The sequence below is a fragment of the Gymnoscopelus braueri genome, assembly GCF_963280865.1.
Source record: "Gymnoscopelus braueri genome assembly, chromosome: 5".
Taxonomy (NCBI): domain Eukaryota; kingdom Metazoa; phylum Chordata; class Actinopteri; order Myctophiformes; family Myctophidae; genus Gymnoscopelus; species Gymnoscopelus braueri.
Window position 1 is genome coordinate 25,971,709 of NC_137606.1, and position 27,213 is coordinate 25,998,921.

Sequence of the window (27,213 nt, forward strand, 5' to 3'; positions counted from 1 at the left end):
CGTTTGAATGAACACGTAGACACCGCTTTGCTTTCCATTTTGAAAAATGTCATGATAATGTGCAAGCTCGATAGTAGTAGTAATAATTATAATAATTATAATAATATTGTATTATTTATTCATAAAGCACAGTTCATACAAAATGTAACTCAAATAACCGCTAAATTAAAACAGGCACATAATAATAAATAAAACACAAAAAATCAGTTGCAAAAAAGGTCAAATACATTTTACATTTTTTACTTAAGTAAAAGTATCAATACTGCAATGTAGAAATACTCTTACAAGTAAAGTCGGGAATTAAAAATGTACTTGAGTAAAAGTACACAAGTATTGGTATCAAAATGTACTTAAAGTACCACAAGTAAAGTACTCATGCAAAATGTCCCATTTCAGTTTTCAAATGTATAAACTGTATACAAATCTTTTGAAAATAGCAGATTTCACAATGAGCTCACATTGTGAGCTTGTAGATCGGCTATTTTCAAATGGCAGAAATCTGTATATAGGGCTGAATTGGATAATATATGTTTTGTAACAGTAATCAAAATCTACAAAGTGACTAATAACTAAAGTTTTAAGATAATTGTAGTGGAGTAAAAGTATAATATTTGTCACTGAGATGTAGTGGAGTAGAAATAAAAGTAGGCTACTGAAAATTGGAGATACTCCAGTAAAGTAAAAAAAAAATACCTCAAAATTGTACTTAAGTACAGTACTTGAGTAAATGTACTTAATTACTTTACACCACTGACCAATAGTATGCGTTGAAGAGAAGCGGATAAGCGCAGGCATCACCGCCCCGCCCCCCTTTTTGAATTTCATGTTTTTTTCCTGCCCTTTGAACGTTCCATCCATGGTGCCTTGCGTCAGTTTATAACCGATTTGCTTTGACCAAACTCTCGCGTGAGCCAGCGCTCCTCCGCCTATAGGAACCCGAAGAGACGGAGGTCTGGCCACGCGAGATGTGGGCTGGACGACTAGCACTATTTTAGGCGCCATTTACAAGTCGAGGATTTTTCAAGTCGAGAGGAGTTTGAAATGACTGTGGACTGAAGTGAAGCTTGTGGATTTTGCTTCTTTAAACGACAGTTGGATTACGACGACTTCGTTTGTTTTTTAACACGATATAGGTGAGAAATGATACTTATCGCAGGCTGCGCGTAACGCTAAATTACGAAAGAAACGGGTAAATTTCTTTTTTTTTAACGGATGCAAGAAGACAGCGGGCTTCGTATGCGTTGCCTTAACGTAGCTCACTATCTTTTAGCTTATCGTTCTGACTCAACCGGTTTCTAACAATAATGGAACTATTCTCATCCTGTGACCGATCGCTATTTTCTTAACGGCGGATTCTAATTTTAGACGATCAAAAGCAACAGCACCGAATTATGTGTATTTTTTTTTATCGTAACATTATGGAGGGTCTCTAAACACTTTCAGTCACGGTGATTAGTTTGGTTTAAAAAATAAAAATACTTTGACGTCCGATTAGTTTGCTGTCTTTTCGGAGCGGGGGAAACGTAAGCAGAGAATGTTCAGTGTTTTGATCGGACGACTTATGTAGTCAATGCGTAGCCTTTTTTTGTATCAGCTTTATGGCTCTGTTACCGTTCGTAGTTATCAGTGCTAGGGCTAGCACGGTGTGTGTGAGTTACAGATGGAACCGGTTTAATGCAGATCTAAACGATAGAGACTGATCTATCAGGTTTACGTGCTAGCGTTACACCGCTTAGCGCGCACAGTTACAGTTGGCTGTGTTATTGCACGTTGGCTAGTAATCTGATGTCCTAGTTATGTAAGCTAGCTTCTCTCAGCTAGCCCCAGTCTGACGTTACCCCCCCCCCTCCTCCACACCAGTGGTGGGAGAAGTACTCAAGATGTTTTACTTAAGTAAAAGTAGTAATACCACAGTGTAAGAAATACTCTACAAGTAAAAGGCCTGTGTTCAGAATGTCACTTGAGTAAAAGTACAAAAGTATTGGCATCAAAATAGAAAAATAGACCTTAAGTGCCAAAAGTAAAAGTACTAAATTGTTTTGTTGTGAGCTTGTAGAGCGGCTATTTTCAAATGGCCTATGTAGAGAATAGGGCTAAAGTGGTTAATGTATGTTTTATAATATAATGATTTATATCTGCAAAGTAACTTGCCAACTAAAGTTTTCAAATAATTGTAGTAGAGTCAAAAGTATAATACTTGCCTCTGAGATGTAGTGGAGTAGAAATTGGAGATACTCCAGTAGTAGTATCTCCAAGTAAAATAAAATAAAAACTCAAAATTGTATTTAAGTACTGTACTTGAGTAAATATACTTAGTTACTTTCCACCACTGCCCCCCCCCCCCCCCCCACACACACACACACACACACACTGGTACGTTTAGGCCAGTCTAATATTACGCATAGGACCTCGTACTTACTCAAACCGACCGTCTAAGCACGGTTAATACTTTTATAAGACCCACGGAAATGACATTTTAATTTGCCCCCCAACGTTATTTAAATCACATTTGCCCAGACTTAACTTTGTGGTGAGTGGCAACTAAAAGGTTACGTCCTAATAATATCCACAAGTCACAGACTGGCCTGTTCGTTTTTTTCTGCTATTTGGGTGAAATCAAATCATATATTTCACAGTAATGATCACGTGGTTGTGCTTCTTTGACCCATTGCTATGCCATCTTTATATTATTTAATCATTCACTTATAGTCAGGTCGTGAACTTCCAGGGAAGCTGGGGGACCTTCCCTGTTATTTTGATTAGTAGGTTTTATTGTTAGAATGGACGTGTTTTTTCCACAGATGAGCATATCTTAACTAATGGTGGTGATTAAAGCCGGGATATTATTACAAAACATACATTAACCACTTCAGCCCTATATACATTCTGGCCATTTGAAAATACCTAACCCATAACTCCATTACATCTCAGAGGCAAATATTATACTTTTATGAAAACTTAGTTGCTAGTTACATTGTAGATATTGATTATTACAAAACATGCATTACCCAGTTCAGCCCTAAACACATTTTGGCCATTTGAAAATAGCCGATCTACAAGCTCACAATGCATCGAAGATTTTTAAAAATATATATTTTATTCATTTGAAAACTAGTGAAATGGGACATTCTGCATTAATGAATGGGGTGGCTACTTTGTGTGACCTTCAAAAAAAGTGGAGTTGTAAGATTGACAGGCGCAAAAAAACACTCATGGATATGCCTCTTTTTTTTTTTTTCCTTCACCAATGATGTCTTCAGACGTTCAAAATCATGCCATCTAAGACGGCAAAGAGCTCCACCGCCTCCAACAAGCACAGAGGGAAGGGGTCGCAGCCCCGGGATGACTCTGAAGACGAGCTGGATGGTCATGTGCCCGTGCCCCCTAAAAAGACCAAGTCCAATGGACAGGGGGACGAATCGCCGACAACAACTGGCAAGTAACAAAAGACCTTTAGTAGTGAATCTAAATAAGTTGTGTTGTTCTTCAATGGCGATGCGTGGCGTTGATTGAAAGGCTGCACTTGGTCGGGGCCAATTGGCACAGTTGGATAGTTTTTTTTCTCCCCTCTTCTTCTTCTTAATTCACAACACGTAGCTTGATTGCTTGTTTTTTTCTCCCGAGTGCAAGTCATCAATAAATGTCTCTTATAATTTCTGAGATGATTATGATGATGGCGTCGAGTGTGCTTGTGTCCCGATCCCTTTCAACGAACAAGGTAATTTCTTTGGGTAATGATGAAGTGGGGGTTTGTTGTATACTTGGGTTCAAAAGATGTTTGATCTTTTTTTGCTAACTTGGAACGAAATAGTTTTTTTTTAATTTTAATTTTTACCAACTTAACTTAAGATGTGCAAAGGCATTTGATGTCCACTTTGAAATGTGTATACATGTTTTAGTGCGCGTTTCGTTGAAATAATATTATTTACACACATCGACCGTATAGCTTGTTTATTCCTGTGTTGAGTACAATAGATGTGAGACTTGTGTGTCGTTTTGTCTCGGTGTGATTCGAGGACAATCGCTCATAAGTGATCATTTTAATGTCGCATTGCAATCATTGGAGCAGTTATGATTTTGGACATTGCTGAAATGTTGAAAGATGATCGAAATTTGCCCTGTGGTTATTTATCATCGACGAAAATGAGTGTAGCGCATCTACAGTATGTCTCAGCGTTCTTGGTTGGGGAGCGTTTGTCATCGATTTGTGCTCGATTGTAAACCAGTCAATGTGGTTTTTGTTGTGCTTTTAGGGTGGCTTTTATTTTTATGAACAAAGACATGGTGTAAATCAACTTTCTCGGCAGTCGTTGTTCCCCCACACTGACTGATCAGCGCACAGCTTATGTTTTGTTTGTTTGTTTTGCTCCTCCACCCCTCCCCCATCACTCCACTGTCCCCACCTGAAATGAATCGCTCAGAGCGGTGGTTCTCAAACTTTTTTCGCGTCAAGGTCCCCCAAATTGACACACATTAGCCCACGGACCCCCCATTTGAAAAGATATGCCAGGGATTCGACCATTTTAATGTCTTGGGGGTCCCAATCTACACTGCAGTATCATCACCAGTGTTAATTTAGCTCTTGAGAGTGTACAAATGGAACCAAGTGGACCCGTTAGTTAAAATAACATTTGTACACTCTTGAGTTAAATTAACATTCCCATTTGTACACTCAGAGTTACAGACACATAAGGGTCTATTTGGTTCCTAACTATTAATTTGGCTGAGGAGAACCCCCCCCCCCCGCCTCAAGGACCCCTGGGGGTCCCCGGACCCCACTTTGAGAACCAATGGCACAGAGGAAATAAAAGTTCTACTTCTTTGTGTCACAGATGCGCCTCCCGGGGAGGGAGCCGAGGCGGTTGATAGTCGCAGTTTGGAGGAGCTTCTCGGTAGCATCCCCCCACCCCCGCCCCCAGCAATGACCAATGAACCGGGCGCTCCTCGCCTGATGATAACACACTTAGTTAATCGCAACTTTAAATCCTATGCTGGCGAAAAGACCCTGGGGCCTTTCCACAAGGTAACGTCAAAAAAAAAACACCATTCAATTGAGATATTTTGATAATGCTTTGTTCCTATATCAGTTATTATTAACCCTTATTTGCAGGCATTGCCCAATGTCTTTGTTGGGAATGTTATTATATCATTTTAGTGCAATTATATTTCATATATACTATACTTGTAGGGTAACTCTAAGACATGTATATTTAAAATGTGTGATGTATGTTATGCTGCTTTGTTGCTATCAGTTGTTAACCCTTATTTGCAGGCATTGCCAATGCCTTTGTTGTTAGGTTTTTTATATTTTAGTGCAAATATATTGCATATATACTATAGTTATAGGGTAACTCTTTAGACATGTATATTTAAAATGTGTGATGTTATGCTGCTTTTTATTTAACAATTCTTTTCCTGAATCAAGATGTCACACTCCTCCATTTTGATTTAATATGTGTATGCTTTTAACCAGTGGTGGCCTAGGCATGTACTTTTGTCTTTTCTTAAGTCTGACATTAACTGAACTTCCCCTTCCTATTTTTTGTTGGTTTTCCTCCTTACTGTACAAATGCATGTGCATGAAAATCATTTCCTTAAATACACCCGTTCACTCTGTAGACATACACCCCTCTTAAAGCACTAGAATTGTTTTTAGAAATTTGGGGAAATTATGAGTAATTTGTACGTATATCATAAATATTTTTATCTTATATAATTTTTTATTTTTTTGTGTTCCCTCCCCACCCCTCCAGCGATTTTCCTGCATCATTGGTCCAAACGGCAGTGGGAAGTCCAATGTGATAGATTCAATGCTCTTTGTGTTTGGATACAGAGCTCAAAAGATTAGATCCAAAAAGCTCTCTGTGCTGATTCACAGCTCTGATGAACACAAAGATGTGCAAAGCTGCGCTGTGGAGGTGCATTTTCAAAAGATTATTGACAAGGTATATCTCACACACACACACACACACACACACACACACACACACACACACACACACACACACACACACACACACACACACACACATCTGCTTCACACAAAATAAATATACATTCACAATTGAAATAATTTATTTGAAATATTTCCATTTTCCTAAATATATTTGTTTCTTCTATACCCATAGCTTAATGTAGATGCACTTGTCTTGATATTATCACACTCTGAGTGAAACAGAGACTCAATACAGGCGTGAAAGTCAAAACTAACACCCACACATAATCATTGTCGACTCATAAGGTTATTATAATTTATACTGTAATTTTGTGTATTTTTTTTATCGGCTCGCGATTCATTATGGCGTACTTATTTTACATTGTGAGCTGGGATTTGTATTAAGAGGTTAAAATGGCACTTTTTTCATTGAAACCTCAAAAACGGTGTAAACTGACAAGTCTTAAACCCTTACAGATAAAAAAAAAAACGATTTTATACTTGATATGCCACACAGGTGTGAGTGAAGTGATTTTTCTAGATAGTCATGGTGTTTAAGTAATTATTTCAGATTAATTCAAACTATTTAAAGCAAGTTGCCAACATATGGCATTAGTTGTGTGGACCCTTATGTTAGAATATGAGCGTGTTTTTTTCACTTAATGTGATGCTTTGGAGAATTTGTCTACAGTTTACATGTATGTAAATTCTTAGACCTGCTTGAAATACAGACAGTGGAATAAGCATGTAATGTATATATTATGTTTTGTCATTTCAGCTTTGTTTCCATTTTGTATTTCATAAATGTAACCAAATATGCTTAATGATGTGGTATCTATATATATCCATTAGTGAGTTTCTACTCTATTTATTTTAGTTGGTTATCCAATAATAGCAATATTGATATTTTTTCCTTACATCATTTGAACCCCGGACTGTCATGACATAAGCTGCATTATGACCCCCCCCCCCCCCCCACCCAGGAAGGAGATGACTACGAAGTCATCCCCAACAGCAAGTTCTATGTTTCTAGAACTGCCAACAAAGACAATTCCTCTGCCTACCATATCGATGGCAAGAAGGCCACTTTCAAAGATGTGGGGGTCCTGCTGCGAAGTCATGGTATTGACCTAGACCACAACAGATTCCTGATCTTACAGGTAACTGCTGTATTTCCATATTGTTACTTCTTCCCCTACTCGCCTGTTCACTTTGCTTTTGAATTATTATTATTTTATTTTTCAATCCCTCTTGTGACCATCCCATTCTGTCAAAGCTTTGCTGCTGTTCAGCACTCTCAGCCCATGTCCCCAATCCTGCTCCTATCCCAAGTTTGAAAGCTATTTCCCCAAAGCCATTGCCCTGTCTCTGGGAATAACCTGTTGCACTGGACTGGATGGATATACTCTCTCTGCCAGCCCCTTAGACTGCTATAGCAGCGCATCATGGTTTGAAACAATGTGGAAAAGGTGCGAACCATTATTTGCTGCTTTAGAATTTTAAGGAAAATGTTGCGTTTTTTTCGAACAAAAAGGACCTGGCAGACTGTGGTTCAACAGCTAACATAGAATTTACAGTGATGTTGCTTGGTGGCAGGATTGAGCCACCAGTGGGGACAGGTTGGACCTCACTCCTCCCCCTCCCTCTCCCATGTACCTGCCACGCTTTAGCAGCACGTAAATATTGGCGTGTGACAATCGACCCCAACCCCAATATTGGCAGTGCTGCTTCAGTGTGGCCGGATAAGACACTCCATTATCATGGCTTCAGTTTTGGTTTACTTTTTACCCCCCCCCCCCTCTTTCTCTTACCCCTCTGAGTATAAAACTGTGGTTTAGTGTACTGTATCTTGTATTTAATTTTTATGTTCCTAATTTAGAATTCCATAAGTTATCTGTACTATTTAACCGGCTGCCTGGTTACTATATTTGATTGGATAATTTGTATGAACTGCCAATTTACTGATAACTTGATAAGTTGAGGTTTTTAGAGAATTTTTGAATGAGTTGAAATAGAATCAAATGACAGTGATTATAGTGTGTATTACCAGTGTCCCAAAATTATTTTTTTATAGTCTTATTGTGGATGTTGGGTGAAAAGTTAGCCTTTGTCCTGCTCTGTGGATTTGCGGTTGGTTTGTTGATTACACGTGTCCTTCCTGACCGTTTAGTTTTTATGTGTGTGTGTGTTTGTCCATTCTCACTGCGTGTCCTCGGGTGTGAGGAGATTTTGAGCCCCGTCTATGACATGGCAGCAATGACTGAGGCAGGAGGCTATAGCTTGTTCTCCAAGGTCACTTTTACAGGCCTCTGGCTAATGGAAAAATTGTGCATTGTCAGAGCACAGGATGACACACAGACACACACACACTCCTTTGCTGATCCCCCCCCCCCCTTTCTTTTTCAAATATTTATTATTATTATAATGCATTATTATTTATTAACTATTTTAGTGTTCTCTATTTCTGAACAGATCAAATGTGAAGCTTTTTTTTTGCATACATAGCGGTATATAGATTGTTTTTAATATGACATTTATTATTTATTTATTTTTTACTTTTCATTCCATTCATACCTGTGTATATATATATATGTTTTTAAACATAAACCGTACAATGCCAGTTCTATTGAACTAAATAATAGATTTTCGGGGCAGATATGCAAGTGTACAAAATCTACAGAACCTAAATAGTAACTCGGTAGTTGGTTGTTTTTATTTTTTATTTGCAGCTTTTTATTCAAAGCTTCTTTCCCCCCCCCCCCCCCCCTCTCACATGTTCCATATACAAAGTTATCTGATTGTGGTTTCAGTTGTGGGTAGTGTAACTGACTCACTTTGGAAAGTGTTGTATGGGTGGAGGGTTGTTAAGAAAGGCTTTGTACAGGGCCAAGTTGTTTTTAGCAGATGTGATTTATTTAGATATGTGTTTATTATAATATCTGTAAAGTGTACCAAAAAAATCTTTTTCTTTAAGGATTATTTAAGTTTGATAAACTTAATTCTTTATATAGAAAAATCTCAAATCAGGTTTTGGTATGACCTTGTCTTTTTGGTTTTTTATTATCATTACTATGAGAGCATTTAAGGAACTGAGCTAAATTGTCCGTGTCTCAAAAGTGTTAAGTTTTGGCTCAAATTAAGATTTATTTATTTATTACACTTTAAGAATTTAATTGGTATTTAATTTTGATTAGTTGTAGTGAACCAGTGATTTGTCCAACATCTGTATTACACTGTGTGTGTGTGTGTGTGTGTGTGTGTGTGTGTGTGTGTGTGTGTGTGTGTGTGTGTGTGTGGTGTCTGTCATCAGGGTGAGGTGGAGCAGATAGCCATGATGAAGCCTAAGGGTCAGACGGAACATGATGAAGGGATGCTGGAGTACATGGAAGACATCATTGGATCCTGCCGTCTGAAGGAGCCCCTCCGAATCCTGAGTCGCCGAGTTGAACTGCTCAATGAGCAGAGGGGAGAGAAGGTGAAAAATACTCTGATATTGTGTTGAACTGGCCACTTAATTGTCCTTCCCATGTCCTGGACCTATTGATTATTTATTTTCACAATTTGTATTGATTATTTATTTTTATTTCCAGTGTGATTTATATTATGTGTGCATTTATTTTTAGAAGACTGCGTAAATTCCCCGCGTGGGGAGGGGGGGGAACACTTCTTGTAGTTGTGATGCATATGGCTAGTTTTGTGTGAAATCTGCAGAGTAAGTTGTGCCTTGGCCAGACTAACTGCTCCTGGTCTGACCACCTGCTCCTCTATGCAAGCCAGTGAATCATTTGATCCTGCACATTGGCTGTGGAGGGAAATTAATGTTCATCCGTTACTTTTTACAATTCTTTAAACAACTGCACTGTAGTCAGCAATTTGAGACAAATTGTAACAGGATGTTGAGATATTTTTAGAACCAATGGCGTGTGATTATTGGGTTTTTATAACGAATGTTTAAAGAGTGGCGTAAGCACGATGGGGAGGTCAAGCTGATGAACTGCTTTTATTTGGTATTTTGTGTGTTTGTCAGTGAGTATATGAAATGATTTTAATGTCATAGAAACACAAGTTTGGCTTGTAATGGGTAACATGGCTTAGCATCTACATTATTATCATTCATTTATTCAGTCATTTAGCTAGAACCACATTTACCGGTATGTTCTTATAGAGATGCCACCATATTACTTCACCAAGATAGCCTGGTTTGGTTTGTGTGTGTGCAGCTTCAGTGACTTAAGCTTTAGTTTAAATGATTTTAAGTGTAAGTCATGTGTAGAAGTTGTTGAGGGTCAGCGTGATAATCAGGTGCTGCATCTGCAATAACCGATGTTGGTTTGGTATGCTAATCCATCAACATGCTCTTGTAGATGACACAGTATAACTTTAGGGCATATGTCTGTTCTACACCAGTTATCACACCTTTTTTTCCGCTTTGCCTGAGCTTGTTTTACAGTTAGATTTTTTTTTTTTACTGTATGCTTTGTTCCAGCTGAACAGAGTGAAACTGGTGGAGAAAGAGAAGAATGCTTTGGAAGGGGAAAAGAACAACGCGGTGGAGTTCCTCACCCTGGAGAATGACATCTTCAAACAGAAGAGCCAGCTGTGTCAGTACTACATGTGAGTACAACCAACTGACTAATAACACTCTTAACCACATTCAGAGTTGGCACATTTGTCATAACTAGTCTGACATTATCATCGGTTATCTTGACGGGGTCGTTTGTTTGTTTAATCCATAAACCTTGTTTATCTTCTGTGTCGCTCTCATTAGTCATGACCTGCAGAAGCGTGTGGTCAGCAAAGATGAGGAGAAGCAGAGGATCTTAGAGGACACTAAAGAACTCACTGAGAAAACGGAAAAGATGGCTGCGGAGATGGAACAAAAGAACAAAGAGCTAAAAAATGTGGAGAAGTATGTTATTCATGTTTTTCCCCAAACTATTGATTCTGGGGGTTATAATAATTGTTCCCCCCCCCCCTTTTTTTTTCCTATGCATTATGTGGCAATTTTATGGACCTCCGCATTTCTTTGAGGCCTGGGCTAACTACTTTTTTTGCCATTTGCCAGTCATTTGTTAGGTGCATTTATCTAAAGGAGCACACTCCCTTGTAGCTAAACGCACCATAGAAGAGTACGTTTGAATGTACTTTGTCTTAGGGCTGGGCAAGTAACCGAAAATGTATCAGAACTGATATTTAGAAATTTAGACTCAATCTTGCTCATATAGATGAATCGAAAAGCCGTAATTGTTTTCCGTATAGATCAGCAAATTGACACGCAACAATTCCAATAGATTTTTTTATAATTGACTAAATTGATTAGTCTGATTAACCTCTTAACCCTGTATTATACTTTGTTGTACAATGGTGGTGTACAAAAATGGCTAAAATAGCTGATCTGCCATTTTCCTTTTATTTTGTGGTCTTTTTTTCAAAATCTTGATAATGATTTGAAGTCATATCGCCCAGCCCTACTTGGTCTTAGTCATGTGGTTTGCTATCTGAGTGTACTGGGTTTGAGCTGGTTGGGACCCATGTTTGTGATGTTATTCTGCCAGTAAGCAGAACAAGCTGAACAAGTACATCGAGGCCCAAAAGGAGAAGTTCATGCAGCTGGACCTGCAGGATGTGGAAGTTCGCGAGAAGCTTAAACACACCAAGAGCAAGACCAAGAAACTGCAGAAGCAGCTGGAAAAGGATACAGAGAAGGTGTGTTGTTATTAGCTGTTAGAAGTGGTGTGTGCCACAATTACACACGGTTCAGTCATTTTAATCTGGCTTAGTATGCGTTTCCCTGTTCTCTGCAGTAGCTATGATCGTCCCGCTCACTTGTAATATATATCATGCTCCCTACTCCTCGCATTCTCCCGATTTGAAGCATAGATCATGAAAAGTTGCCCTCTAATCTGTTAAGAGAGGTTAGTTGTGGCCGTTTTGGGGGTGTAAATACAGAACATACTTATAAACAAACACTGTTGCAGTGTACTCAAGACAAGCACCACTGTTCTTGTTTTATTCTGTTTACTTTGTCACTTGGCCAAAAATGAAATATGGGCAGTATAAATCCAATTTTACCTCTTTGTGGAAAAACAAGATTAGTTGTTCTGACTTGAAGTTTTACAGAGCCCCCCTATACCAGTTATGCATTTGTTGTATAATAACAAATTATTGATTCCCATCAGTACCTTAAGTAAACCTACTCTGTGATCGGACTCACCTGTACAGTCAACAGTTTTGACATCCTCTCTTTCCTTGGTTGTTTGGTTTGATTGCTGCTGGGGTGTGTATCACTTTACAGAGGCTTGCTGTGTCATTTGTAGGCCAATGAGACACCACGTTTTACTATACAGATTATTGCAGTTGTTCTTGACGTGGAGTCCAGTCTGGGGACCCCAATGGTCTTTAGGTTGGTTAATCTTCTCCATTATTGCAAGTAAATGGCTAGAGTGGCTATTGTCATCAGCGTCATTCACCTGTTATCTCTATACCTACACTACATGGACTGTAAAGGAATTCTGGACCAAATGGCAGACCATATCTGATCAAATAATTGTTATGTTTGTTCTTAGTTTGGAGTCCCAGAGATGAAAATGTTATCAAATGGGGATTAATGTCCATTTGTCCATCTGATGCATGTCAGGGCCTTTGTAAATACATTTAGGTTAATCACAGTGTAATTAGTGAAAGCTTAAGCTCATAGCCAGACTGTCTGTCCTCTGACTGGCCACTAGGGGACTGTGAAGCTACTGGCAAGCCAAGTTGTAGCAAAAACTTAGCCCTGCCTGCTTGACTTGCTTTCCCACCTTTGTGGCACTCTCTCTGTTTCACCAGCGCTCTCTGTCCTGGTCTAAGGTTCTCTTCTCTGCCTCACTTACATGCCTCACACCCACACACATACCTACAGTTAAGAGTCTCCCTCTTTCCCTGCTCTAAACCCTAGCTGCTTTGGCAGTACGTTGGTTAGTGGGGGGAGCTGGGCAAAAGCAGTGCCCCTCTGGGGAGCAGTGTTCTGCTGTGTGGTAGTCAACTATGGCCTGGCTTGTGTAACGCTCCCAGCAGCCATATTCACTTTTCACCCGCAGTTAACCCTGCGAAACATGGGCTACATACACACCACTCCTTCTCATCTCGGCCTGGCCAAGCTGCAGACTGTGTGCCAGTCTTAACCAGGACTCGCTCAGTCCTGACTGTGTGTTTATAGTTGATTACAGTTGTGTGCTTTGGCCTGTTTTTTAAGTCTAGCAACATTTGACTGTAACTGACACCAAACGTGCTTTGATTCATTTATATTCCCTCTCTTGTCTCCCTTATGTCTTCATCTTATCGTGCTGTGATTAGGGTGCAGAGGCATAATTATGATGTTGTGATTTACATATGAGAGCTACGTCCTCGACTCGAACCAAAGCAGGTGTTGTGGTTGCTGCTCAGATCCAGACTAGGAAACAATTTAAACCCTTTTCTTTTTCTTCACCTCTTCCTGTCGCCCTCCTGCACCCAACCCCCCCTTCCCCCCCAGTTAGAGGAGGTGCGCAATGTGCCAGCAACCAGTGAAAAGACCATCTCTGAGGCAACAGCTCGCACGGAGGAGCTGGAGACAAAGAAGGTTAAGGAGGAAGAGAAACTGAAGGAGGTGATGGAAAGCCTGAAAAAAGAGACCAGCGGGCTGCAACAGGACAAAGAGGTATGCGTGTGTCTGCATCCTGCACATTGTCCAACGCCGTGTGGTGAGCACTTAATGCCACTAACCCTTTCAATTATTCGTCCCACCCCTGTCCTTCTCCCAGACCAAGGAGAAGGAACTGCTGGAGCTGAGCAAGGCGGTCAATGAGACCCGTTCACATGTGGATCTGGCTCAGTCGGAGCTTGACATCTATTTGAGCCGCCACAACATCGCCGTGACGCAGCTCAACGGGGCCAAGCAGACACTGCAGAATACCTCGGACACGCTGAGGGAGCGCCGTGTTGCTATCAAAGACCTGCAAGTCAAGATACCACAGTGCGAAGAAGAGCTCAAGAGGGTAAAGTGACTGGTGTTCATGTTTGGGTCTGCATTCATCAATAGACCTTTTTGCACTATTAGTCTAGTCTGTTAGTCCTGGATGCGTTTATGTCTTTGCATCATGTCACCGTGTCAAATGATTTGTACGTTGCGGAGAATTTGGTGAATAAAGGTGATTCTGATGATGCAATGCTTTCATTTAATAATCCCCTCCCTCATATTCCCCTTTCAAGGATGAGGGAGAACTGTCGCAGCTGTCTCAGGTAGACAGCAAGACCAGCGAGATTGTGAGGGATATGAGGCAGAAAGTGGAGGAAGCCAAGAGTTCCCTGTCTTTCAACCGCAGCCGGGGCAAGGTCCTGGATGCCCTCATGCACCAGAAACGGAGCGGCAACATCCCTGGCATCCTTGGAAGACTGGTGAGGATCCTCTTGCAGTCCACTTAAGTTGCTGTCTGCCTAATCTGTTATATCACTTTAGCACACTGAATTTACAGATCAGCGTTTTAACCTAAATTAGTGAAATACTTAGTGGCTTCTTTATTCTTTTGTCGTCTTTCTTTCTCTAACTTGGTTACAGGGTGACTTGGGTGCTATAGATGAAAAGTACGACGTAGCCATATCATCCTGCTGTGCATCTCTAGACAACATTCTGGTGGACACCATCGACACTGCTCAGAAATGTGTCAACTTCCTCAAAGCACAGAACGTGGGTTTTGCCACCTTCATCGGCCTTGACAAGGTAAGATTTTCTGGAGATGGAACATGGTAATGTCTATAAGAGGGTCTGTTTGTGTGTTTTGTCTGGAGCTCGCAAACCACTGGACCGATCACCAAATTACTAGTGCACACTGCCAGTAGGCCAAAGATGAGTGATTTCTTATATTTAACTTTCATTTTATAATGGAAGTCAATGGGGATCGAATTGGTCTAACTCCCAATTTTGGAGTCATGTGTCCGAGGTCCACATAGGAGCCACGCCATCATTAGACCCCGTCTTGTTTCTGGAACACCTGCTTTTTGACATTTCATCTAAAGACATTCTTCCCTTTTCCCACCCAGATGAAGGTGTGGGAGAGAAACATGGCTCCCATTTCCACACCAGATAACAGCCCCCGCCTCTTTGACATGGTGCGGGTCAAGGAAGAGAGCATGCGCCCGGCCTTCTACTTTGCCCTGAGAGACACGCTGGTGGCCACGAACATGGACCAGGCCACGCGGCTGGCCTTCCAGAAGGACAGGCGCTGGAGGGTGGTCACCCTGCAGGGACAGATCATCGAGATGGCAGGTGGGTGGACAGAACAAAAAGTAATATGTAACTTACTTTTGTTTATTTGGTTTTTCCTTCCATTTCAGTAATTCTGATAAGATTAAAGAGTATTAGAATGGGTCAAACTAGCAATAGAATACAGGAGCATCTTCCATAAAACACAAATCGTCTCGGATATTTCATAAAAGCAAAGTAAGTGATATTTTATGGTTAAAACAACGTTTTGTTAAAAGGTTAAATCTCCACATTCTGATAGAAATCATTGCTATGAGTGATCATTGCTATATTAGTGTGTTAAGTTACAAGGGTCTCCCCGTCTCATTACCTCTATAATAAATTGAAAATACATGTGGGTACGTCTTCATCATCTTCGTGTCATCACTTCCAATTTCAATATCCTATCCTGTACCCAACTGGCAACTTGGCTGTATCTTCTAATGCAGTGTTTCCCAAACAATGGGTCAGGAGGACCCATTTTTATGGGTTGCAAATCAATAAAAAGCTAAAGTGTTTGGGAACCACTTCTCTGAGTTAGGATCCTGACCTGAAAATGCATTTTCTGTTTACTAAATAACCGGGGAGACTGGGAGACCCCTGTTACTGAACAACCACTCTGTTGCAACCATTACTATCAGAAATGGAGCCATTTAACACTTATTTTAACAACAACAAAAACAAGTTTACCTTACATTTTTAAAGCATCAATCTGCAATTTCTTCAACTAATTGGTGTATGTAGAGCAGCAAGAACATCGCTGCAAGGTGTAGAATATCCATAGGTGTAGAATACTAGGGGTGGAAAATATAATCGATTCAGCAATTAATCGCGATTTGGATATGGACGATTATGAATCAATTATAATAAAAAATAAATTGTCATATCGCTAATTGCGCAGAGCATCAGCCATATTTTGGTTTGTTATCAGAATATTGAGAAGCCTTTGTTATAAGTCAGTATTATTTTACAAAAAAAAGGACGTTTATTTTCTTGTTGGTTTTCTGCAATTGTTGATGTTTGCAAATATAACCTTCCAGCTGACTGTGACACATCTCTTCCATTTAGTTTTTATTATCAATAAAAGATGATGGAAGTAAATTAATCGATAATCGCAATTTAATTGAATCGTAGCCCTCGGAATTGAATCGTCAGGTACCTACCAATTTCCGCCCCTATAGAATACCTAAATATAATTCTACATATTGTGCCAACTGTTTAAGAAACGGTGCCAGTGTTGGGGCCTCCTTTAACACTGTTCCACAAGTCACAGATTAGGACGGACTAACAAAGATTTTCAGTTGTGAGATGTACTTTGGCTTTAATCCTTGCATTTAATCCCTCTTCTGATTCCGTCTCTCAGGTACCATGACTGGAGGAGGAGGACGAGCCATGAAAGGGAGGATGGGCTCCTCCATCAATACTGAGGTCTCCCAGGAGGAGGTGAGCCAATAAACACGTACAGCATGCCTATACAAACACCCATGTCTCTTGTATGTGATGATTGCCTCTGGGAGCTAATCATTTAAAAGATGCATAACTGTGTGTGTGTGTGTGTGTGTGTGTGTGTGTGTTTTCTGGTAGCTTGACCGCATGGAGAGCAAGCTGAACGAGAAGCTGACGCAGCTACAGGGCTGCCAGGAGAAGAAGCTGCAGCTGGAAGAGAGCGTCCAGCGCTTGCGTCCACAGCTCAGAGAGATGAAGAACACCCTGGAGAAATACACCAACAGCATGACTGTATGAAAATGTGCACTTAAAGATTGTTTCCAACTGACAACAGTTAATGTTCCAAAAAAACAGTTTTCAGTCCCCCACCAAAGGGCACCTTCGCTACACTTTTTTTTAACTTCCGAGCACCCTGACCCTTTCTTTTTTTTTTGTTGAAGATATCCAACATTAACTTATGTTCAGTTTCATGGATACCAATACAATAAAAATCAGCCTGCCCTGGAGCAGTTGTTAGTTTGGCTAGCTAGTTATAATGTCCAGTAGTTAACTATAGTGAGAGAAACAATACTGGGAGAAATTATCTTTTGGGTTCTCTGTTCCCTGACTCCTTCCATCATTGGCAAACATTTTGTTAAACAGGTTGGTCATGGCAAATATACTTATCTGTACTAACTACAGAATAACATTAACTAAGCAACAGCCGAACAGATTTGTCCAAAGGTTTTGGCCTGTCTCCTAGTAACACGAGCATTCAGATGAAACTGTGTACTATTTAACCACTTAACATTCCTAGAGTATGACAGCAAATCATAACCAGCAAGTAACCTGTAATATTTTGTGTGTGTGTTTGCCGTCCTCTCCGACCCATCTTACCTACAGAGTCTGGCTGAGCAGGAAGCCCAGTTAAGGCCTCAAATCAAGGAGCTAGGGGCCAATGTGCTGGCTGCTGCCCCGGACAAGGCCAAGCAGAAACAGATGGAGAAAAGCCTGGAGGCTTTTAAAAAGGGTAGGGACCGCTGAACACGCAGTGTAACTCCATCACCCTCAAACCACCATGCTAAGACACCTGTAACGCCATAGAATAGTCAATTGGAATGTTGATATAAACACCGTCTACTGGGTTGAGCTGCAACAGGCCATATATCAGTACCAAATTATACACTGTATATTTACTGGTAGATATTTTATATATGCCAGGCAAAATATGGGAAACCAAACGGGTGTGCATAGTTGAGCCTTGAAATGCCAAACTAAATGTAATGCAGAGAAGTTAAATGGCTTGAGACAAACTTTCAAATGCACTCTGTTTTTTGCAGTGTAGTCACTGGATAGTTGGCTGAGCTGGACATTTTGTAGTATTTTTCTGAGGTGTTTGGTGCCTGCCTTTTTAGACTTAAGACAATGAACATCCACCAATTAGTTAAAATACTGCTTTGCTTGTTTAAATATTCCTGCCTCTGTTCCTTCATCTCCTGCTTTATCACTAACCATTTATTTGTATTGCACCTCGCTCTCCCAGACTATGAAGCGGCTTCTAGCAAGGCGGGGAAGGTGGAGGCCGAGGTGAAACGACTCCACAACCTGATTGTGGAGATCAACAGTCACAAGCTGAAGGCACAGCAGGACAAGCTGGACAAGGTCAACAAGGAGCTGGATGATTGTTCCTCCGCCATCACCAAGGCCCAGGTGGCCATAAAGACTGCAGGACGGTGAGGAGATAAGACACTCGTAGCTTTCAAACTCCCAGCTGTTCACATTCATTCACAAGTTCCTGGAAAGTAATGTCTCCCCTTCACTGCTAACTGAGGTGGTTTCTTTTTAATTTAGCCAAGTAGGACAGTATCCAGTGGTGGAAAAGGTATTCAAATGTTTTACTTAAGTAAAAGTATCAATACTGCAATGTAGAAGTACTCTGTTTCAAGTAAAAGTCCGGAATTCAAATTTTACTTGAGTAAAAGTAGAAAAGTATTGGTATCAAAATGTACTTAAAGTACCAAAAGTAAAAGTACTAAAATGTTTGAAAATAGCAGATCTACAAGCTCACAACGCGTCGCATCGGCTTGTAGATCGTCTATTTTCAAATAGCCTAGGTATAAAATAGGGCTAAAGTGGTTAATGTATGTTTTATAATGTAATCATTTATACCTGCAAAGTAACTAGTAACTAAAGTTTTCAAATAATTGTAGTGGAGTAAAAGTACAATATTTGCCTCTGAGATGTAGTGAAGTAGAAGTAAAAGTATTGGAAATTGGAAATACTCAAGTAAAGTACAAATACCTCAAAATTGTACTTAAGTACAGTACTTAAGTAAATGTACTTAGTTACTTTCCACCTGACAGTATCATTGCTATCTCTTCACATACCAGCTGGCAACTCGGCTGTATCTTCTAATGCAGTGTTTCCCAAACAATGGGTCAGAGGAGGACCCATCTTTATGGGTTGCAAAAAAAAAGCTAAAGTGTTTGGGAACCACTTCTCTAATGACTGCTTTTCGCTGTTCCTTCAGCAACCTGAAAAAGTGTGAGGAGGGACTGAGTCGTGTGCAAGGGGAGCTGGAGGAGAATGAGAAATTATTATCTGAGCTGACCGGCCAGCTTAGCAAACTGGAGGAGGAGGCGGGAGAAGTCATAAAGTCATACCAGGAGGCGGAGGTCAGTAACTATGCCCTGTTTAACCCTTATTTATTACAGATAAAACACTGCCCATTTATTCAGGGATTGTTTGACCAATACCTGGAAAACAATCAGTCTCTGTAATGAAATGTTTACCATTCAAGCAAGTAGACCAACCATACCAACCTGAACTAATGCTTTGATCGTGGGATTAAAACAACAGAATAAATCCCACACATGAACACGAACTGCCTTTCTAGCTCTTGTTGTAACTATCTGCTGAAAGAAAGCCTTTTTCCATGGGCAGATTTAGCTACTATGTCCGAACTTCACATGCATTAGCATGTTAGCATTGATGCCATTAGCATCAATGGCAGAGTAATATTTATAGGGATGACTAAATCCAGTTGGCCAATCACATTTGCTTTGTCATAATGTTTTGTTGTCCTCTAGGCAGAGCTGCCCGACGTGCACAAGGAAGTCCAGGGCGTGATGAAGGAGATCAAGGCCCTGCAGCAGCAGGAGCACACCCTGAAGGAAGAGTCCATCAACGTCCGCCTCAGCATTGAGCAGATTGACACCAGCATCAACGAGTGCAACAACAAGATTAAACACTGGCAAAGAGAGGTGTTTTTGTTTTGTCTCTTTCTGCATGTGAATTACTGCTTTAAGCCAAGAAAACCTCTTCTGGAACATGATATACAATTCAGGAATATACAAGCAGGCATCTAGCAGACACTCTTATCCAGAGCGGAGTAAGTGTCAAACTTTTGTCAAATAAGTTTGGTTAAGTGGTCAAACCAAAGTACTACTTCACAGTAACTGGGGCTGCAAGTAAGCAAAATACCTTGCATTGCATCTATGTAAATAAAGTGTATAATTAATAACACAATATATTCTTGAGTTGACACAGAAAGGGTGTTGTCTTTATGGACATGGCAGACAAGCTTATTTTCAGTGTGTTTACAGTGTTGTGTTGTGTTTACAGTGTTGTGTAACATTTAAACACAGAGAGGTATAACCCTGAACTGTCATGAGTTCGGTGGACCCTAAACTCAATTTCCCTAACCACAACTAAATGCCCTCTTCTCCTGTGTTTTCAGGCCTCCAAACTGTCCCTCCATGCCATAGATGGCCAGCCAGCTGAGACGCTTCCAGTGCTCACCCCTGCTGACCTGGGAGTTATCAAAGATCCTAATGCCATTACCAATAAGATCTCCTTAATGGAGACGCAGTGTACCCAAATGAAGCCTAACCTGGGGGCCATTGCTGACTACAAGAAAAAGGTACGCACAAGTAGTGCCAGCTTTCCTAATCCTGCCTGTAGAAGGGGTTCCCAAATGCTGTTCCATAAGAATCTTATAAGATTGTATTTCCTTGCTTGGGAGACACCATTCCTTCCATCATCTTAACATGGTTATAATTTAATTATTTGGGTTTGACAACCTTGTAATCTGAATGATGGCTACATTAAATTTAAAGCTAAATAAAGTACAAGATTCTGTAACCAGTATTAACATTCAGTGTTGACAGCTGTAAAATAGAAAATGCTTAAAGGCTCTTTTTTTTTACGTATAAATCTAGGTTATATTCACATCAAGTTCAACTTAATTTGTCTCCAGAGGGCAGTTGGTTAGTGTAGTATAAAATGCAAGATGAATCACATATATAATATACACACGTGTGTGTAAGCTATTGTGGTAAGGGTTACCCATTTTGTTTATCATTAATTGATTGGGTTTATGTGATCTAGCTAAGCACATCTCGCTGTCTGTGTTCTCAGGAGGAGCTGTACCTGCAGCGTGTGGCCCAACTGGATGAAATCACCACAGAGAGGGACAACTTCAAGCAAAGCTTCGAGGATTTGCGCAAGCAGCGCCTCGATGAGTTTATGAACGGATTCAACATAATCACCAACAAGCTGAAGGAAAACTACCAGATGTTGACACTTGGGGGCGATGCTGAGCTAGAGCTAGTGGATAGTCTGGACCCCTTCTCTGAAGGCATCATGTTCAGGTTGGAGGAAGAATAATCCATTATTATATCAGCTCAGATTGTTCTCATTGCTAACTAATAGGGGAGTAGGTGTGGTTTAGTGAAAAACTTAATGTTTTTCAAATGAAAGCAAAATGCTTTTTCTGCACTTTGCTCTCATGGGTTAGTCAGTTGGAACACTGAATTTGGGCTAGTATAATCAAGTTTGTTTTTTACTCCTTGTCCAGTGTGCGGCCTCCTAAGAAGAGCTGGAAGAAGATATTTAATCTGTCCGGAGGAGAGAAGACCCTCAGCTCCTTGGCACTGGTGTTTGCACTGCACCACTTCAAACCAACACCACTCTACTTCATGGATGAGATAGACGCTGCTCTGGATTTCAAGAATGTCTCCATCGTAGCCTCTTACATTTATGTAAGTATTAAAATGAAAATAAACTTGATCCAGCCTACAGAAACATACACTTTCTGAAACAAACAACGTAACAGTTGTCAGCTGTACAGCTGGCTTGACCATCATGACCGGCCATAACTAATGCTAAGTGTGCCTCTGTCAGTTGACATTCAGTCATTGGCCTTTCACAATGTCCATAAAACTGCTTCATCCTGCTCCTTCATGCTGCAGTATCTGCATACTTATCAAGCTTGCTAAACCCAACCCCATTCCATGCCTTGTTTGATTTCATCATTGCTGGATGCTCGTGTTTTGCAATACACAGGGATCGATAGTTGGTGCTGGGCTCTCTGCTTAAAGGGCCTTTCACACTGAGCACTATCGCATCGCAACGCGTTTTGAGCTTACAGATCTGCTATTTCCAAACACGGAATTGATTATGTCATAATTGTGACAGGCCTATCACCCTCCCCTCAATTGTGTTCCTATAGATGCTTGACAAAGCTAGATTCACTGCGTTGGGATTCAAACCCCTAAACTCTGCAGTGGTGGGCAGGCTCTTTAGCACTGCGGATCACAGAGCGCTTTCCTGGAATGATAATATATTTCTCCCATTGATTCTCTGTCCAGGAACAAACCAAGAATGCCCAGTTCATCATCATCTCTCTGAGGAACAACATGTTTGAGATTGCCGATCGTCTCTTGGGCATCTACAAAACCCACAACACCACCAAGAGCGTGGGCATCAACCCCAAGACCATCGTCTTCAAAGAGCGCGATGCTGTGACTGCTTAGATTACATTTGCTAGAACATGCCATGTAAATACTTGTCTTTTATATGTCGTCCTTATACCATGTAAAGCTGCTATTCTTTCTTTTTATGTTTTAAAGGGTTAGTTCAGATTTTGAGTATTTTCTGTAGGAAATACTTACCATTAATGTAGTGGTTGTAAAGGTATTAATTGATTGCCGTGGTCAGAGTTATGGTCCGGTTCTGATGAATATGAAGTAGTTCCGGTAGTTTTGGTAGGGGCCGCTCATTAAAAATAAATAAATTAAAAAAACTAGCATCATTTGTATTGTTGACCTATTTCTACCATATAGAGCAGGTTTCGTTCAATTTCGACCCCTCTGTCACATATATTTTGTGCGTGAGTAGGCTGCCGCGGCGCAGTGATTCTGGGCAATCAATTAATACCTTTGCAACCACTACATTAATGGTAAGTATTTCCTACAGAAAATACTCAAAAGATCTGAACTAACCCTTTAATCAAGCTACATCTGTTATGTAAATAAGAAGCTAGCCTGGGTGCCTGTTGGCTCATCCATTTTGGCTATTTAAATGAAACTATTACTTTTTGTACCTCTATTTCAAATAAAGTGCTAACTAGACCATTCATAAATTGCTATTTGTTTTCCTCAAGATTTAATTATGGCTCCTACTGTCTAAATGAGTAGCACATCTGTGAGGCCTCAGCAAGTAGTGCTCATGAGTTTCACACTGCCAAGAAATATTTAGCAAGCACTAGTAAACGCCACACAGAGCCAAGGGAGTTTACGTTACCTTCTACTAGCTCATAGCTAACATGAGCTGCCTCAGAACCCAAATTGTGGCTTGTGTACCTTGCCCCAAAACAAGCGCTACAAAATATACCTACTGGAACATTTATTGTAAATAACTTTTTATACAAACATTGAAGTGTAGAAAATATTTGGAATAGCTACAATGGTGTTAGTATCAATTTCTGTTGCCTGCAGCACCAGCTTATAAAATGTTCTGCAGTTAGTGTAAACCAAGTGTTACACAGATAAAACCGTTAAGGCATAGGGTAAGTTAGTATAAGTCGCCTGCAATGAAACCAATAAGTAACAATGAGGTTAGACTTGGCATAATGGTTGAAGGCTCAACATAAGTGAGATTTTCAAATACCGGTATTGCACTTTGTAGAACAATCTCATTTGTATATTGACAGCTTTTTCTACCTTGTTTCTTTTTTGTTTAATAAAAATGTCTGTATGAATTCTTAATTTTTCATTTGATAATTCACAAAAAGCTTATTCCTATACACATTGCTGATGTTGCCTGTATTCCAAGGCATGGTGGGTTTGTCCTCAATTAAATGGTGAAGCTTTCTCAGTGGAAATTACAGGCTGATGGTCTCAGAGCCAGCTTGGGTCTCTGTTAAGTTAAGCTTAGGTTGTTATAGAGGAGAGTCAACTGCTGGTAGGCATTACACCCCAGTGTGAAGAAGATTGAGCTCCATCTCTTCACTGCGTCACCCATCTCTGTGTAAAGTAACCCTGCCATCTCCCAAATGGTAGTGGTCAGGTCTGTACTCAGGCCATGAACCAACTGTCCGAACTGAGAGAGCAAAGAGAACGCCAGGGATGCTCCCCCTATAGGGTTGAACCACAGAGCCACCATGAGCAGCAAAAGCCCCAGGAGAACCACTGCAGGTGTAGGCTGTAGCTGAATCCACAGATCCTGGGAGCAGGTCTCAGGCAGGCCCTCCCTGGCCTCAGCTTCTTGAATGGCCTTCCAAGGACTTGGTTTAGCACAGCAGCACACCCTTGGAATGGGACCCTCCTCCAGCCCGCCTATGGTCACGGCAGGCCACTGCTGTTGAAGATACTCTGCTGCACGGGGTGTGATAGATAGGGATATGACAGAGGGCAGAGGCGCTTTGACGATTGCCTCCACCCTCTCTCTCAACAGATGTACCTTCTCCAAAAAGACCAGGGGAGAGTCCTCCTCCTCCACAGATGAGCCAAAGGTTACCAGCTCCAATTGTTCCTCCTGATGGCATGGAATAATCATCAGTACTATGGTTTACTTTAGCTACTGAAATAGGATAAACGAACATTGAAGGTGGGATATACATCCAATCAATCCAAAATCTTAAAATGATATTTTTTATTGTCACAAGGCCTGAAAATAATAATTTCATTAAGACATATTGCTACCGACCAACACTAAAAACAAGATTTTTGATACAAGACACTAGACAGTATGTTTTGGACAATTGTGTTCGCACAGATGCTTGACCATACAAGGTGCAATTTTTATATATTAATTTAGCTATGTGTATTTTTACATGGAGGATAAAGAAACCTAATTTGTTCACCAGTACAGGCCATGTCACAATGTATGTCAAGCACAGACAAAACTCATAACTCCTCAATCAATCCCACTTTAAAATGTACACAGTCATGAGCCACAGCTTGTCACACACACCTGTATCTCCTTTATCCTATTGATGAGAGGATTGTAAACCTGGGAGACCTCTGTACTGGCATCATCCAGAACCCCCAAGTAGGCATCTCTCTTCTTGGCCAATGCCACTTCTAGCCTATGAAAGAACTGATCCACAGCCAGCCGGTCCTTCCTCACCAAGCCTTCACAACGAGCCTTCTCCTGCTCCAGCTGCTCTCCCAGCTCACATACCTAGACACAGAAGACAGAAAAGCTGACTGAAGATGCAGCACAAATATGTTTCAACTTTTCCTTTTCATAAGTAGCATTTTGACAGACAGAACAAAGTAAAGGCCATGTTTCAAGCTGACTTTCCCAGAGTCAAATCGTGCACATTGAGAGGTGGCCTCACATGAGTCCATCGCTGGTCTGACAGTCTAGCCAGCAGACATGCAGGGGTCTCTTTTTCTCTGATGAAAGCAGCCTGCAGGTCATCTATGGGGTGTCCATGATGCTGCCCTGTGGTCAGACAAAGCCCACAGATCAGCTGGCGGTCCTGGACACAGTACACATTCAGGGGCTGCCTGGGGTGGTCTGGACAAGATGGGGGCTGCGGCTGGTAGTCCTTTTGGTACTGAGACAGATGAGCAGACAAATGCGTAGACATTAAGACCAAACACATGTGCCTGAGGTACTTGCAACACTTTAATTGGCAGAACGAAATGATAACGGTCCATATATTTCCTACTTTTTCGATGATGGCACGAAGAGATACATTAATGGGCAGAGCGTCTACGCCCATTGGGGGCAGCTCGACCACGTTGCGACAGTTGGGGCATTTCAGCGGGAGTCTGAGTGGACGCCAGAAGTTGGTAGAGACCTGAAGCACACTGTCCAGGCACGTCTTGCAGAAAGTGTGCGAGCAGGGCAGGACACGTGGGTCAGAGAACAAGGAGTAGCATACCGAGCATGTCAGGTCTTCCTCCAAGGTATCCATGGTGGAGAAACTGAAAACCAAGCAAGCAAACGGTTCAACACATTCCTTATCCTGCTCCACCTGTAAAGGAATTACATTATTAATTATATGACTTAACACATAATGTGTTAAGTCATATAATTAATAATGTTACTTTATGTATGCCAGTATGCCAGTTTTTCACTCATCAGATGAATGTGACATTCATCTGATGAGTGAAAAAATGGCATACATAAAGCCAAGTCAAATGATCATGCACACAACGTTCAGACACAAACTGAATACAAAATGGTGTAACTTTAATTTAAATGATTCACTCAGCTGCGTACAGTACCTTCACACCAACATGCAATGTCCACTCCATTATCTATTTTTAGAAGAGCAGCGGGTTGTTCTTTTGCTGCATAAAATTATGCTACCCATGTCAGTACTACAAGGTATTTCAGTCTGTGCAACGTGACAATGATGAGCAGTTTTCTATCCCTCCATCTATATCCTACAGGCTGAAAGCAGGGCAAAACAATTATCACCCTGTCTCTACCTACAGTACATCACAGCAGACTGGCTGCTTTACCAGTCTATATTCACTTAACATCAGTTAGTACACAACTGATGTGCAGGTGCCTTTTTCTGGTAGGATACTTGAAACAGACGTAAAAGTAAGGATAGCTTTTCACATGGTCTTTTATTTACCTCTCACGGACAGTTCGTGAGAGGTAAATAAAAAGTGAAAAGGACATTCATTGGGTGCTGGCTATTTCCTTACTTTTATGACATTGTTGAGACGTGCACCTTAAGACCTTTTATTAAACCTGGAGTGTTGCGGGCCTTCTGCTTTGCAGTCATTTCTCTCAGTTACACTTGAATGAGACACCAATGCCACAGTGAATCCTCCAAATCTAGTTGCATGTGTGAAGAGAAGCAGATGTGTGTGTGTACAGAAAATAAGAGAACTGACCAAAACAAGCAAGCTCCAGTTACAGGACCACGGCTTATTATACCGTTGTCCTCGGTGTTATGAGTCCTCTCCTCCAGTTACAGGCTGCTCCACAGTGACAATGGGAGGCCTTATGCCAGGCTCACACATAACAACACTTGTGTTGATAGGACAGGCCATTATTCAACTGTCCCAGAACCTGATCTAGCTTTAAACTGGTAGCTCTTTGGCGCCCAGATTCAAGCAGGTGACAAACACGTATAACGCAAACTGAACGTGAGCAAAAAAACGCTCAGGTGAACCGAGAGGATTGGTTGGTTTAACCACCTGAACCCCACGTCCATATTCTAGGGGTGAACATTAGCTAAAAGGAGATCTACTGTACGTTGTGAGCTTGTAAATAGGCTATTTTTTAGCGAAGAGATTTGGTGTAGAGACAACCATAAAGGACGTAAACACTGAAGGAT

At 40.9% G+C, this 27,213-nt stretch overlaps 2 protein-coding genes across 2 annotated transcripts; one reads left to right on the top strand and one right to left on the bottom strand.

Annotated features, from left to right (window-relative positions):
- The first annotated feature begins 1,013 nt into the window (after positions 1–1,013).
- On the top strand, positions 1,014–23,032 carry smc4 (structural maintenance of chromosomes 4). Its single transcript, XM_080428169.1, has 24 exons — positions 1,014–1,133; positions 3,261–3,435; positions 4,833–5,023; positions 5,754–5,945; positions 6,919–7,095; positions 9,246–9,410; positions 10,422–10,549; positions 10,704–10,844; positions 11,491–11,641; positions 13,449–13,613; positions 13,717–13,950; positions 14,165–14,350; positions 14,511–14,672; positions 14,993–15,218; positions 16,558–16,637; positions 16,779–16,931; positions 17,523–17,649; positions 18,163–18,352; positions 19,150–19,294; positions 19,709–19,882; positions 20,359–20,541; positions 21,039–21,271; positions 21,478–21,661; positions 22,271–23,032. Exons 2-24 carry the CDS (start codon positions 3,273–3,275, stop codon positions 22,433–22,435), a joined length of 3,915 nt encoding a protein of 1,304 aa, XP_080284295.1. The 5' UTR covers positions 1,014–1,133; positions 3,261–3,272; the 3' UTR covers positions 22,436–23,032.
- Positions 23,033–23,172: 140 nt separating this feature from the next.
- trim59 (tripartite motif containing 59) lies at positions 23,173–26,307 on the bottom strand. The gene is made up of 5 exons (XM_080428170.1): positions 26,144–26,307; positions 25,582–25,840; positions 25,246–25,467; positions 24,876–25,085; positions 23,173–24,437 (listed from the first exon to the last, which is right to left on the bottom strand). The coding sequence occupies exons 2-5, from the start codon at positions 25,828–25,830 to the stop codon at positions 23,823–23,825; spliced, it is 1,296 nt and encodes a 431-aa protein (XP_080284296.1). The 5' UTR covers positions 25,831–25,840; positions 26,144–26,307; the 3' UTR covers positions 23,173–23,822.
- Positions 26,308–27,213: the final 906 nt, after the last annotated feature.